Source organism: Pseudorca crassidens, chromosome 10 (assembly GCF_039906515.1).
Source record: "Pseudorca crassidens isolate mPseCra1 chromosome 10, mPseCra1.hap1, whole genome shotgun sequence".
Lineage (NCBI taxonomy): Eukaryota > Metazoa > Chordata > Mammalia > Artiodactyla > Delphinidae > Pseudorca > Pseudorca crassidens.
The window spans coordinates 30,214,099-30,229,731 of NC_090305.1; the positions used below are offsets into that span (position 1 = coordinate 30,214,099).

A 15,633-nucleotide genomic window follows, 5' to 3' on the forward strand; every position below is an offset into this window, starting at 1 on the left:
CAATGTCCTCCTGTATCATCGAGACGTTATGAAACCCACATTACAGAGCTGCTGCCGTAATTTAAACATCCAATTTATGTGAAGTACTTAGAGCTGTGTCTGGCATTTACTAAGGGCTCAGTAAATAGCTGCTGGTGTGTTTCAGATAGATGGCAAGTGTCTGTGACACCTCCTGTGTCCTGGCACTGAGAGCTCACAGAAAATAGGACAGATACCTGCTCTTCAGTGGTTTTTTAGCTTAGTGGGAAAGCTAAAACTTACACACGTCTTTTGAACTGTGCCCAAGCCCATGACAGTTCCGAAGGCCTGGATGAGAATTTAACGTGTGACCACGCGCCAGAGGAGTCTACACTTGCTTGGCTGGGAATTTGTTTCGTGGAAGGAGGTAGAAAACCCTAACCAATGCCTCTTCTGAGGGCTTCTGGTCCTGGCCTCTTTTCTGAGGCCTGGGGAGAGGACAGTTTGAATACGAACTCGAGGAGTTGGGAGTGTGAAGGGGGAGCCTTGGCTTGGCCTTGAAAAGACACACCGGTCTGCTTGGCCACCCCTCCTCGTCGCCTCCTGAGCCCAGTGGGGCCCCAGGGGGTGACGGCACTGACGTCAGCCTTCATGGTAGAGGAATTAGCTGAAGCCCAAAGGGAAGGTGAGGCCAAAAACAGAAAAGTTCAATCAAGCAAGACCAAAGCTATGTCTTATGATTCTGTGGGCTCTCAGCAGCTGTTGGGCTTTGCCGGATTTTGATAGTAAGAAAGTTTCCAAAAACATAACAGTGAAATGTCAGCATTAGTGGGGTCACAGCAGTAAAACAGCTGTACTACCAAGTAGTCTGACTTTGTTGACTCAGTGTGAAAGTTGCCCTGCACAGGGGGGCCCGCATCCCAAGTGTGTCCCCAGCGCACCTAGTGTAAGAGGAAAGCATCTCTTTTCAAATAGATAAACACACTGCAACTAGAGGTGTCTTTAAGAGAATATTCTTTATCCACGCCAGGGCAGAGAAAGGGTTTCATCAAACAGCTAGCTTCATTATGCACATTTTACTACTATTTTGTTTTAAAAGCTAGCTTCTTTCCAACAGATGAAGAAAGGGCAACATCTGATCAGTCCCCTGGCTGGGGTCCCTGCTGTCACCACCTCACCCCCAGGTCCCTTGGTCTCCATCTGCCATGGCAGATTCTTTTCTGTCATCCCCCCATCAGAAGATGAGAGGCTGTTGCTCGCCTCATCCCTGCATCACACCCAACAGGGCAACGGAGGGGACCACGGCAGCCACTAGTGTCTCTGCAAAAGGCACTGCTTCTCCAAACAGGAGGACGTCGAAGGAATCCTGTGCAGAAAAACAAGAACTACCTCATCTGATGACTCAGAAATTATTTCTTTCTCTGTTTCTTGTCTGAAGGTGTCTCTCATTCAGACTTGCAAAGCGTTCCGGGAGGAAAGAGAAAATTCTAGAAACCCTGGGTACGATGAACTCCATCATTGTCCACAGGATTTGCTGTTCTCCCAGAAACAAAGATGAGAAGGCCAGAGACGAAGAGCGCTGGTGGCCGGGAGGGGCCGCAGAGCTGATCTGGGATGCCTTGCTTCTTCTCCCGTGTTCATCTTCAGCGTCCCTCCCTCTGCTACCCTCTCCCCGCACTATTATCATTTTCCAACGAAAAATTGTGGTGCGGACTGGAGGAAGGGAGGGGGCAAGTTATTTGCACACCAGCATCCTCACAGGACCACTGCCCCCGGCCTGTCACACCAAACCATGTAAGAGTGTCCACCCAGACACTGAAACACGGAGAAGCACCTAGGGGTGCTGGGTACCAAAGTAGATGCCACTACCTGAAGTTGCAGAGTTGCATCCTCATGCTGCTAAACGCTCTTTGCAACAAGCGCCCTCAGTAAGCTGTCAGGTGTTTGAAAACAGCTGCTCAAAGAAGCCACCACCCAAGGTCTGCCCACCTGTTGCCCGGAGCCTCTCATGGAACGCTGAGGTGAAGCCGGCTGCATACTGCTTCCTCTCTTTAGCAGCGTCTGCAGTGGCTCTCCTCCCTTGGGCTTTTGATAAAAATGACAAATTGCTTTAAAGGAGAACGGAACAAACACACTTCACTGAGCTGTGAGTAGCGCCCATGTGTACGTCCCAACCACAAGGGCACGTAGGGTAATAAGTTCAGTGTGGATTCCAGGGAAGTTAGGTTCGGACAGGCTCCGTCCCTGCTAGCCGGCAGGGAAGCAAAGCGCAGCACGAGTTCTGCTCCGTGTTCCCTGTTTGTGTCACTCTCCTCTCCTGAATCCACGCTGGCCCCGTCAGCTCTCTGTATCAAAAAAGTCAACCTCCCTGGTGGCGCAGCGGTTGAGAGTCTGCCTGCCGATGCAGGGGACACGGGTTCGAGCCCTGGTCTGGGAAGATCCCACACGCCGCGGAGCGGCTGGGCCCGTGAGGCACAACTACTGAGCCTGCACGTCTGGAGCCTGTGCTCCGCAACAAGAGAGGCCGCGATAGTGAGAGGCCCGCGCACCGTGATGAAGAGTGGCCCCCACTCGCTGCAACTAGAGAAAGCCCTCGCACAGACACGGAGACCCAACACAGCCAAAAATTAATTAATTAATGATTAATTTTTAAAAAAAAGCTACAGTAGTCAAGAGAGTGTAGTATTGGCATCAAGGTAGACAAATAAATGAATGGAATAGAATAGAAAGTCCAGAGATAAAAAAAAAAGGTCAACCTTATTCACATAACTCTCTCTACCTACAATTTCACCCAATCTCGACTTTAAGTTATAGAGTCTTCATGGCCGTATTTCTGTGGCTCTAGCTAGTTCTCACCCTCTTTGTTGCTGCCAAGGTCCAGGGAAGTGCTGGAGGTGTGATGCTCCATTTTTGTGAACTATCCGGGGCCCTCATCCAGGATGTTGGTTCGGGGCGGGGTGTGGAGGTCCAGTAAAGACTCCTCCGACTCTTGACAGAGAGAGAACTCTCTTAGCAAGATATGGCTGTATCCATTTGCTCGGGCTGCCACAACAGAGGACCACAAACTGGCTTACACAACAGCAGTGTATTGCTTCACGTTCTGCAGGTTAAAAGTCCAAGATCAAGGTGTTGGATCAACACAGGGCCGTGCTCCTTCTGAAGGTGCTGGGGGAGGATCTGGCCCAGGCTCCTCTTGTAGCTTCTGGTCGTTCCTTGGATTGTGGCAACATAAGTTCAGTCTTCACATGCAGTTCTCCCTGGATGAGCGCCGATGTCCTAATTTCCCCTTTTTATAAGGAAACCAGTCATTTTGAAATAGGGCCCACCCCGATGGCCTCATTTTAACTTAGTCATCTGTGAAGAACGTGTTTCCAAATAAGGTCATGGTCATAGGTACTGGGGGTCAGGACTTCACCGTCTTTGGTGGGGACAGGGGCGGGGGTGGGGAACACAATTCAACCCATAGCAACACATGACTCTGAACATTCACATCCCCCTCAGCATCACTTAGAAGAGATGCGATGCTTATTGCATTGTCAGTGCTTCTCAGTCCCTAACGTCAGCACTAAATTTAAAACTGTGCCTTGCAAGCGTTTGCTGTTTTCACCGTGGACATTTCCCAAGGTGCACACAGGAGCACATAAACGCGACCCCAGCTCTGGCGCTGACAGTCCTGGCCCCGGCCCTCCGGAAGGGCACTGTCCACTGCAGACTGAGGAGGACAGGCAAGATGCCTGGACTGAGTGGTGTCTGGCTTTGATCCTGGAGGGAGGGCAAGACTTCGGGGACTAGGTGAGACTATAGCAAATAAAAGTTTCTGGTTTGGTGAGCATACAAATGTGGCTGTCATGATTGGTGAGAGACCGTGCAGCGTCTTTTGTCCTTGTCTAAGAAATGAGGACTTGATCTAGTGAGACCTGGAGAGCCACTGACCAGGAGGTTGTCTGGGAGACATTGCTTTTAGGTGCTTCCCATCCATGAAGGATGGGAAAGGAAAGATAGGACGTCGGAAGAAGATTAAGTGTGTCAGCAGTTAACCTGAGAAGTTACAAGCATGCAGATTGAGAATGCCCCTTGCACCCTCCCACCTCCTGGACGCCTTCTACTTGTCTCTTAGACCCAGGTCAGCTGTCGCCTCCACTGGGAAGCCTTTCAGAGTTACTTGCTCCTTGCAATGTGGTATCACTGTCCTTGACATATATTGCCACCCCAGCGCTTACCATAGTATTTTGTGGTACTTTCTGTTTCCATGTGCCATCACTGGGCTGTGCTCTTGTGGAAGACACAAATATTTTTGAATGTGCCTTGTATCCTTTATGATTAGCAATGGGCCAGAGCATAGGAGATGCTCAGTAGATACACCCTGAAGTGAAACAGAGACAGACAGGAAGCCTGCTGGCTAATAGTGAATTGACTACAAGAAGAACCAGTCAAGAATAGACTACTAGGGCTTCCCTGGTGGCGCAGTGGTTGAGAGTCCGCCTGCCGATGCAGGGGACACGGGTTCGTGCCCCGGTCTGGGAAGATCCCACATGCCGCGGAGCGGCTGGGCCCGTGAGCCATGACCACTGAGCCTGCGCGTCCGGAGCCTGTGCTCCGCAACGGGAGGGGCCACAACATAGACTCTTGGAACTGGAGGGAACTTGACCGTCATCAAAACCTGTTACCGGGGTCTTCCGTGGTGGCCCAGTGGTTGAGAGTCCGCCTGCAGATGCAGGGGACACGGGTTCGTGCCCCGGCCCGGGAGGATCCCACATGCCGCGGAGCGGCTGGGCCCGTGAGCCATGGCCGCTGAGCCTGTGCGTCTGGAGCCTGTGCTACGCAACGGGAGAGGCCACAACAGTGAGAGGCCCGCATACCGCAAAAAAAAAAAAAAAAAAAAAAAAACCTGTTACCATGTAACCACTGGAAATCCCAGATGAGCGGCGATTCCAGCTTATTCCGTCCTGGGGCAGCTCTTGCCATAAGAAATGTACAGCAAGAGGAGAACTTGGAGAACTTCTCCAAAAGATGAAGGAGTGAGGTGATGGGCTCAGGATTACTCAGCCGTTAACAGCAATGCTGGGAAATAGAAGAGAAACTGGTAACTTACTGCCAGGCCCATCACCCCAATCCCTTGGACTGTAGTTATTACCATTTTGAAGTTTACAGCTGCAGATACTGAGGCTAAGAGAGGTGAAGGGCCCTGTTCAGGGCTGTACAGGTGACGGGGGGCAGAGCTGAGATGCAAAGACGGATCAATCTCATTTCACTTGCCAACACCAGCCCTGGAGAAGACTCAGCATCTCCTGAGACACGTAAAATGCGCCCTCACTTCCTAAACAAACTTCACCAAATCGTTTGTGTAGAAATCCCTCCTGCATTCTTACCCCCCATTTCTCTTGCTTTTCAGGAGAGAAGTATGAGCTCCATGCAGGGACCGAGTCCACCCCAAGTGTCGTCGTGCACGTGTGTGACAGTGACATCGAGGAAGAAGAGGATCCAAAGACGTCCCCAAAGCCAAAAATCATCCAGACCCGGCGTCCCGGCCCGCCGCCCTCCGTGTCCAACTGAGCTCACTGCTCCACCTCGAAGAGAATACCCGTCTCCTCTTTATCATGCTTTCCCCCCCCCCCGTTGTTTGTTTGTCAAAAAAAAAAAAAAATTGCCTTTAAATCCCTGGGTGTTTGGTTGTTTGAGATTCCTTCCTTGTAATCAAGCCTCTCGGACAAAAGGGCTAGGAAAAGGTGATATGTTTCCTGATCATATCATACCCATCGAGTGTAAGACATTATTTAGAAGATTCTAGAAAAAAAAGTAGTATTTTCTTATTAAACAATCAGCACAGCCTAACCTTCGTGCTCTCCTGTTGATCCAAGCCGGAGACGTCAGTGGCAAATAGCACCTGTGTTGCTTGTGAGCCGTTCCAGTCCCAGTCCCGACATGTGTGCGTTGTTCTTTCCTGGCCACTTAAGTAGGACCATAAGTAAACTTGACTTTGACTGCATGAGATATTCCCATCTGGTCTCCTCAGTCCTCTGCATCCCGACATTCCCAGGACATGCATGATCACCAGCATTTATTTTCACGATTTGACGATATACTCTAAGTCACAGATGGTCAGCGTCCAGTCATGTCCTATCTAGATTAGCAAAATTATCAGCGTCCTCCAGCTTATTAAACAAGTCTGGGTGTAGTCACTCTTTTGAATCAAAGACTTCATAGCTCTGTTAAAATTCCTGGAGGAAAAACTGAGCTTGGCCCCAAAGACATCCCTCCGTAGATTTTGAACCACGATTTCATTGTAGAAGTTTCCCTGCCTCGTTGGGGAGGCTTGTCCAGGATGATAGAGACCGATTTCAGACAAATCTGTTTATCACAGAAGTTTCATGGTGTCTGAATGATTGTTTTTTTTCTCTTTGTATATTTGTACAAATGTTTCAGCTGTGCTTTTAAATATCTGGATGTCTTTTATTTAGGGATTGTTGAGCCATTAGCTGCTTTAAAGCATATGTGCATTGCTTATGAATGCATTCATATACTAATACAGGTAATCTGATAATATTACACTCTATTATGGATAATGCTGAATTTTGAAAGGGCACAAAACTTCTCATGCCAATATATAAATGACTAGCCAACATCTTTGCTATCAAGAGCAGTTGCTTTTAAATAAAGCGAAGAAGCAAGTGTCGGTTGCAGACAGTTGAAATGCAGCTAAATCAATGTAGCAGCCACTGAGCATATTCAAAGGGAAAGACTGATAGATAAATGTATACGGTTCCTACTCGTGCAATGCCGTATTGCTCAAAAACGTATTTGTTTTTGTTACATGTGATTTTTCTATTTCTCTAGCCCAAAGTGCATTATAGAAGATACACCTATAGAACCATTACCTTCTGCTCTGTGTGCCAGGCCTCATCTACTCCTGTACATTCATGAATTACTTTAGATGCAAATGCCAATTACGATGGAGTGGGGAAATACTTTCATTACCCAAGCCTCAGAAAAACACAAAGAACAATAACACAGCCACCTGATGGAAGGATTGTTGTGGTTTTTGATTAAGGTGTAAGTTTCATCAGAAACTTAAAACATTAGACTGATTACTCAGAAACAAAAGTCCGTTCTACTGTGAATATAGCAATATAGTACTGGATACAGTACAGGTGAAACTGAGGACAGACAGCATTGCTTGTAAAATCCTGAGTTTCCATAGAAAAATGAAGGCTCCTTTGAAAAATAAAATCTGAGGAGTATATAACAAGCAAATGCTTTGACTTTCCTTTTCTGTGAAGGTTTTTGGTTTTTCATGGACAAATGAAAAGATTAGATTTAATAGTGGAGAATTCTTCCCTCTAGTGGAAGAAGTTGAGAACTACAGTCCATTTTGTGCTGATTCTCTTCTTAAGCGTCAGAATTTTTAGAAGGCAGGCTCTGGAGAAATCTGGGTGAGAGAAACTATTTGGAAATGACTTCTCAATGTTTTAAAACAGATCCATCAGACACTTCCAACAAGATTTAGTAAAAGTTGAAATGACCATTGTGTGTCATCAAAAAAACCCTCAGTGGAATGTATGACCCAAGTGGTTAGTCTTGGTGACATTTATTGCAAAGTGTCAATGTTAATCTGTCTCAGATCAAGCAGTTCTCTCATGAGGTTGCATTTGGGGAGGTGGGGAGAAACACGTGTCCCAGGAGAGGGAGAAGAAACGGGGGACTCCTTGAAGGGTTTCGGTGGCCCCTCCGAGCACCATGCAAGTCACAGTTGCCTCAGCATCTCCGTGAGCCACAGGATGCAAACCTCTTCAGCACTATTTTAAGTTTGAAAAGTTTAAATATGGAGGAGGAGGGGGAGATTGCCACCAACTGAATCATTTGTGCACGTGTATAGCTCAAAGAGCTTAGATTTCAAATATACCTGGTGAATGACTCTGTCCACGTAGTGTAATTTCTGTGTTTTCTGCCTGAGTTGGATATTTCTGAGTGGTGATTGTGGAGGAGGGCGATTCGGCCTATAGTCTTTCTAAGATGTTACCAAGAGATGAAATTAACTCATCTGAGCTCTTCCTGAAATGGGGTGGGGGGAGCTGGTTGGCGGCATCTCATGAAGGAAGAGGAATTCAAGGCTTGGAGGGGTGGGAGGGGCTCTGATAAGGGGTCTGGGAGAGCCCCTGTTTATTGTCACACTTCAGCCAGCTTGGTCCTAAAAGCCATTCCAAGTGTACACGGACACTTTTAATATAACCCCCACTCTATTCTTTAGTTTAAAACACTGTAATAAACCTGAAGTAGGCAAAATTTTACTACATGGAACACAGAAAGCACTATCATAAAATAAAAGATGGGTACATTGTCCTTCATTAAAATTAAGAGTATCTGTTCATCAAATCACACCATTAGGAGAGTGAAAAGGAAAGCCTCAGAGTGGGAGAAGATAAATGTCTTAATTACACAGAGTTGTTAAATAACTCACACCCAAAATGTAAAAAGAACTTCTGCAAATTAATACGAAAAAGACAATTCGTTTTGTAAGAATGGTCAAAATACTTAAGCAGGTACTTCAAATATACAGGCAATTCACACTTACACATGCACACTTGAAATACCCCTATGGCCCATAAATGTTAAAATGTGTTCAACATCAATTCTCATCAGAGAAAGGCAAATCAAAGCCTCAAATAGGTACACTATACACAATTCAAAATGGCCAAAATTAAGTATGGGGAAATGCAAAGTGTTAATGGTATCAGTCAAGGCAGAGTATAAACTGGTACTACCACGTTGGAATACTGTTTGGTAATATCTACCAGGGCTAAACATAGACTGATCTGGGAGGGTTCCACTCCAGGACAGACACCCAGCAGATCTGAGTTCTCACATCCACCAGAGTACTTGTACAATAGTGTTCCCAGTAGCAGGGCTTATAATAGCCATTAACTGGGTACAACCCAAATGACCTTCAATTGTTGAGTGGATAAATAAACTGTGGTATATTACAAAGTGATTAAAAAACACAAATTACAGAGATATACCACAACATGGTTGGGTCTCAAAATCACACTTTCGAGCAAAAAAAATACATGAAAGTGTCCATCATGTAAGACTCCATTTATGATGTTAAGAAACAGTCAGAATTGACCTATATGGATAGAAATTATAATAGTGTCTACCTTTTGGAGGATATTGACTGAGAAGGGGCACACAGGAGCCTTCTGGGGGCTATAAACATTCTACATCTCTCTACATCTCCATCTAGACCTCTGCGCACGTGTGCATATGCAAAATTCACTCAAAATGCATGCAGTATATATGTAAATTACACCTCAGCTGAAACAAAACCACCATGGAAACGGGAAGGAACCATTAGTTGTAAAAAAGGATTGGAATGTTCTCACCCTAACAGCACATCTCATGGATCTTAGGTTGGTGAGATATTTCCATATGCACAAAGCCTTCCTTTACAATCTATAAATAAGTATTTTATAAACTAGAAAGCATAGGACTGAAGCCCTGGGTGAGGCACTGTTCATTCAGGTGGCAAATATGTACAAAAGACCTACTATGTGCCTGGCCCTGGGTTCCAGTGGTGGAAAAGGTGGATATTGTCCCTGCCGGTTCACGGAATAGAGTCTAGTGTGGAAAAGAGACAATAAACAAAGAAGTAAGCAGACCAATAATTAGAAATTCTGGTAGGTGGGCACAGTGAGGAAAAGCCAGAACACAGTAGGAGGGTTAGCGGAAGCCCGTGTTCCCGACGCACAGTGAGGCCAAACAAACTGAGCGTTGGAGTTAAGCAGGGAAAGGTTTCTTGTGGGGCCCTGCAAGGAGACGGGTGGCTCGTGCCCTAAAAAGCCCGAGATCCTCAAAGGGTTTCGGCAAAGCAGTTTTAAAAGCCAGGTGAGGGCTTCCCTGGTGGCGCAGTGGTTGAGAGTCCGCCTGCCGATGCAGGGGACACGGGTTCGTGCCCCGGTCTGGGAGGATCCCACATGCCGCGGAGCGGCTGGGCCCATGAGCCATGGCCGCTGAGCCTGCGCGTCCGGAGCCTGTGCTCCGCAACGGGAGAGACCACAACAGTGAGAAGCCCGCGTACCACAAAAAAAATGCCAGGTGTTGGCGGGGGGTCCCAGGGTATATGATCAGCTCATGCACAATTCTCTGATTGGCTGATGGTGACGTAACAGTGTGGTGTCACAGGGGTCAACATTACCAGTCCTTAGGCTCCAGGAGGCCTCGGGGCTGTGTGCTCATGGTCATCAAGTAGTTAACATCTTCCATGTGGCGGGGCTTTTCACATCTGTAAAACGACTCAGGAAATGTGCATCGATACTGTTACCTAGGTACTTCAGAGAGGAGCTAAAGCAGAGGATACGAGGGAAGGCCTGTCCTGGGAAGGCCCCACAGGGTCCTGCTCAGTTACATGAGGACAGAGAATAAAAGTAGAGGATCAGGGTCAGGGAGGGCCTCTCTGAAAAGGAAACATTGACACTGAACAGAGAAGAAACTAGCCATCGATCGAGGTGCTGGAAGAGAGTTCCAGGCAGCAGGGGGAAGGCGGGGGACGTGGAGATGCCTCTTCATTTTGGAGGGAACTTGAGAGTGTCATCAGTATGGCAGAGGTACAGAGGATGAGGGCAAGTGTGGTCCCAGATGAGTTTGGGAAAGGGGGCAGGGCTTAGGCTCCATAGAGCTTGGCAGGCCAACCTAGGGGGCTTGGAATTCATTTTAAGCACAATGAGAAGGGTTTTCAGCAGAGGAAATGTATGACCCACTTCATCTTGTGACAGATGCTGCTTTAATAGACACTTCCTAACACAAAGCCACAGCCCTAAGTGTCCAGATACGCCAATGTGAGGGACCTGACCCTCTACCGCCCACTTTATCCTTGAAAAAGATAGCTTTGAATAGCTGTATTCATCACCGCAGTCTTATCTACCGAGCTCAGCACCAACATCAGTATGCAATGTCTTTTCATGATTCTAGAAAAGTTTGTTTTTGTTCTTATTCCTTCTCAAGTCGTTGACAAGGCCCTGGTGCAGGAAAGGGGAGACAGAGCAGGTGATGAAGAATAAGTCGGTGATGCAGGGAAACCTTCATTTATCAGCTGGTACAGAGTGTCCCTGCTAGAAGACACCATGCAGAGAGTCACGGAACACTTAGCAGGCTCGCCCCTTAAATCTGCAATCTGAGAAACCGAAAATCTCAAGCAAAAAGTTTTCTGTCAAACTCATTCATCTGTTCCTTTCCAAGAGAGTCTGGGGAAGTGTTATTGGAGTTGATTCAGGGGCTTTTCATGTCTCTAAAAGGAAACTGTATCCAAGGTTAATTGTGTGTGTGTGTGTGTGAACCCAAGTGCGTTTGGTATAAGTTGGAAATAGGAAGCCCAGAATAAGCTGAAATGATTGAAATACTTTGCACAAAAAAGTATCCCTCCTTGACTCTCTTGCCTTATTTTCCATTCTCACCCAATAATTGGGTTTGAAAACCTTAGGGCTGGGCAGGACTGTGGGGCATCTTTGACTAGTTGTAATCATTAGTGAAATTATTGTTCCCCAAACGGACTTTGGATTTGCCTATGGGGTCATTTTATTCTTAAAGCAAGATTTATAGCTGTTTCTCTAATGTGGCCAACCTCAGACCCTGATAGCCTGTTTCCCAAGCCCCAACCCCCTTTTGGGTGGAGACACTCCCGTCCCCAGATGCCGTGGGGACAGCCAAGGTCACACCCGCACCCCAGGGACAGCCTGCATGCAGTGACTAGCTATGCGGTAGAGGGAAAACCCAATCCTGCAGCTCTGAAAGGCCACTGCAGTTCCAGAGCTCCCTGTGGGGTCGGCTAAGGTCTCTGCATCTCAGGTCAACTCTTTTACTTTGCCTAATTGTATCGCCTTCACTCCCCCATACATGTGGACCTTAAAGGCTCCCTGGTAAACTTCCTCTAGGCACATCTCCCTCTGAGTCTGTGTCCCAGAGAAACTAACCTCACACATCCTGGACCACCTGTTCTCCATCCTTGGAGTTCTGGGAACTGTACAAGTCTTCTCCATATGGCCCGCTGCCTTTGCATTCCTGGTGTGGATCAGTTATACCAGGGGTTAGTAGCTTCTCTAAAAGCAGCCCAGTGAAGTTCCATTCCGTGCTTTCTTTGTGCCGTCCGGCTGAGTTCAGGGTTGGGGGAGTAGATGTGCTGGAAACTCAGCCCAAACTCCCATGTTGGAGAAATCAGCCAATCGGCCCTGCGGGGGCAGAAGCACAATGAACATCTGTTTTTGTCTGTTGTGTCGACTTAAAAAAAATGCACAACGTGAGAGTTGTGAGTTAAGTTTTATTTGGGGCAAAATGAGGAGTGCATCTTGGGAGACAGCATTTCAGATAGCTCTGAGAAACTACTCCAAAGATGTGGGGGGTGGGGGGGAACGTCAATATATATGTGATCTTGGTGAAGTGGGAGTACATACAAACAAGCACATATTTTCGCAGAGGTTCTCACGAGGGTTACTTCTAGTCACGAGGAGCAGACATCACCATGAAGGAATTTAGTGCTTTTCTAGATACGAGGAGATGCAAGAACTGGGCTCATAAAATCAGCTCCTGGGGCTTCCCTGGTGGCGCAGTGGTTGAGAGTCCGCCTGCCGATGCAGGGGACACGAGTTCGTGCCCCGGTCCGGGAAGATCCCACGTGCCGCGGAGCGGCTGGGCCCGTGAGCCATGGCCGCTGAGCCTGCGCGTCCAGAGCCTGTGCTCCGCAACGGGAGAGGCCACAGCAGTGAGAGGCCTGCGTACCGAAAAAAAAAAAAAAAAAATCAGCTCCTGAAAGCATCTAACTAGCTGAAGACCTGTTCTGCCAGTTTTTCTCAGAGCACCGAGGGCCTCATTCCTGATCTCCACCCTGAATTCCTTTCAGGGGGTGTTGAAGGTCAGCAGCTGCAGCGGCACCTGATTTAATCCTTGTAGAGTAGATGGCAAGTACCAGTTTGTAGTTGACAGTTGTCAGGGGTCCTTATGAAAAACACAGATGGGCCTGTGGTAAAGAGGGCTGGACCCACCCTAATTCTGGCCTGTGTGCCACCCTTGTATCTGAGAAAGCGATAGAGATCATGTCTATGACTTTAGACAAGTTACTCGAGTCGTTGAAACTCAGTTTTCTCTCCTGTAAAATGGGTATAAAAACCTACTTTGTCATGAGGACTTAATAAGCTAATATTAATAACGGTAGCAATTATTACTGGTGACTGAATTCACAAATTTTGGTGCCAAGTGACCTGGGTTTAAACAACCGCTACCCCCTGCTCTGCTGCGTAGCACACTTGTACTCTTCGCACAGTTTCTTAACCTAAGTCCTGGCTTGCACATCCGCCAAGAGGACAGGACGTTAGCACCCATCTCCTGGAGTGAGGAGGGACTCAAAGGGAAAGTAACTCAAGAGCTGGGCACATAGGACGTCCACGGCCAGTGCTTTCTATGCATCGGGCCCCACGGGGAGCACTTGATTGACATTTATACTCTCATTTCATCTTCACGGCGGAGCTTCCTTTTCTCTCGTTTCTCATAAATAATAGGCGTCTTGTGTTGAATGCTCGCTGTATGACAGCTGGTCTCCTAAGTTCTTTACATTTTCATTGAATTCTCTCAATGATCCTATGAGGAAGGTACTGATGTCCCCATTTTACATGTGAGGCAACCAAAGCCCAGAAGTGTTACATCCATGATACGCAAAGGGTGTTCCGCACACTGCCCACGTAAGCATCAGCATCCTTCCAGGAGCTGGGCGGAGATGCAGAGTCTCAGTCCCTCCCCTGAACGACTGAGTCAGATCTGTCTTTCAACAAGATCCTCGTGCCCAGGATTCCTATGCCGTTTACAGTGTAAAAACCACTCAAGGTCAAGGGCCGAATCAGAGCCCTAGCAGAGCTGTAACTGCGGAGCAGATACTTTTAACTGCCTCTAGGGATATAGTGCCCACCAAGGAACGTGCTCACAGGATATAATTTCCCTTCCCCCAGTAATGATCAGTTAGACCAAGTGCCTTCTCTGTTCCCACCCACAGTTCATCCTTTCCGTTCTGTTGCCCTTGCTGTTCTGATTGAAATCGCAGCTCTGGCTGCCATGCTTCCCTCAAATCAAGCTCTGCCAGTGGCCATTCCAATGATCTCCAGTAAAAGTGCTCCTGCATAAGCTACAGTGGGATTCCCAGAAAGGTACTCGCCCCAGGAACACAGCAGAGTTCTGAGAACCAGGCAAGCCCGTACTCCTGGGAATAAGGTCTCAGGCAGGCCTGCCAGAGTACACTGGGCTAAGCACACAAATAATGTCATCTCCACTTGGGGCAGAAGCAAACCACCAGGAAAACCACTGCCTTCATTCTTTTTTTTTTTTTTTAATATTTATTTATTTATTTGATTGTGCCGGGTCTTAGCTGCGGCAGGCAGGCTCCTTAGTTGCAGCATGTGGGCTCCTTAGTTGCGGCATGCATGTGGGATCTAGTTTCCTGACCAGGGATGGAACCCGGGCCCCCTGCATTGGGAGTGCAGAGTCTTATCCACTGCGCCACCAGGGAAGTCCCCCACTGCCTTCATTCTTATTCTCAGACATCATGCTAGAGATGTGGGAAGCCATGTTAGGGATACTGTTCCTATGCCGATGAGCCTGGCTGTAAGGTGTTGGTTTGCAACCTTCAAGTTCCCGGGATGAAATCTGAAATTGGTCCCTGTACACAGAGGACAAGAAGAGACAGAGGAAGGAAGCAGAGCACCCAGAGTGGCAGGTGGCAGCTTTAATAAGCCAGAGAGCTCAGGTAGGAGGCTGGTTCCTGGGCAGCTGCAAGAGGATTGAGCTCCACATCCCCCTGCCAGAATCGCAAAAGTCTATGTGGAGGCCTTACCTGGGTCCCGTCGTGTTTCAGTCCAGACGGTCTCAACACTTTGCTCTCTCAAGGCTGCATCCTTGAAAATGGCTCCCACCGTGGGAAAGGTGGGCAGAACGTACATTCCATCCAAGGACGGGGAGGGGGTGAGGCGCCTCAGATTGCCTGGGTCCCTGGCCCGCCCTCTCCATGACCTTTTCCAACACAGGGAAACATAATGCTTCCAAAACCCAGAACCTAATTGAACCCTTGATGACTGTCCTTTGGGCGGTGGCAGCAGAAGCCCACTTCCGGAAGGTTCAGAAGGCTCGAAACAAAGGGCAGATGATGTACTACAATTAATAACCAATTCTTCCCTTTACCTTCAACAAATGGATCTTATTTCAATATGCGTCACCCCATTTCAATGACTTGTTGCCATAACTCAGCAGAGAGGTGGTCCCTATTATTAGGATTAACTAAACCTTGCATTCGCTTTACAAAATTGAAGAGGAGAACTTTCAAATGAGGATACCACACAAATAAATGTTAATCTTACCACTGTTTATAAGTTAGAAGAGTGTCTTGGCTTCAACATACAATTGTGCTGGTTCAAGCACAGGACCTGGCCACCCCCAGCTCACCCCACCTGGGGGACAATCCACCTGTCAGAGCCAACAACCACATCACCTACGCTGCCAGTGTATGAGAGAGCAGAGATGCTGGACATCTTCTGAAATGAGAACTTGATGCTGAACTTTCTCGGGGATGAATAATCTCCTTTGCTTCTGGATAAAGCATTTCTACTTCTGGGCAAACCAAACCCTCTCTCATCCTGGTTTCTCCCATGCTAG

General features: G+C 47.7%; 1 protein-coding gene across 2 annotated transcripts in view; it reads left to right on the forward strand.

Annotated features, from left to right (window-relative positions):
• RCAN2 (regulator of calcineurin 2) overlaps positions 1–5,617 on the forward strand; it is a 264,437-nt gene extending 258,820 nt beyond the window's left edge. For both annotated transcript variants that reach the window (XM_067752769.1, XM_067752770.1), the window contains one exon: positions 5,351–5,617. In XM_067752769.1, the coding sequence (XP_067608870.1) occupies positions 5,351–5,511 (161 nt within the window). In that variant the 3' untranslated portion in view covers positions 5,512–5,617. The remainder of the gene's footprint in view (positions 1–5,350) is intronic.
• Positions 5,618–15,633: the final 10,016 nt, after the last annotated feature.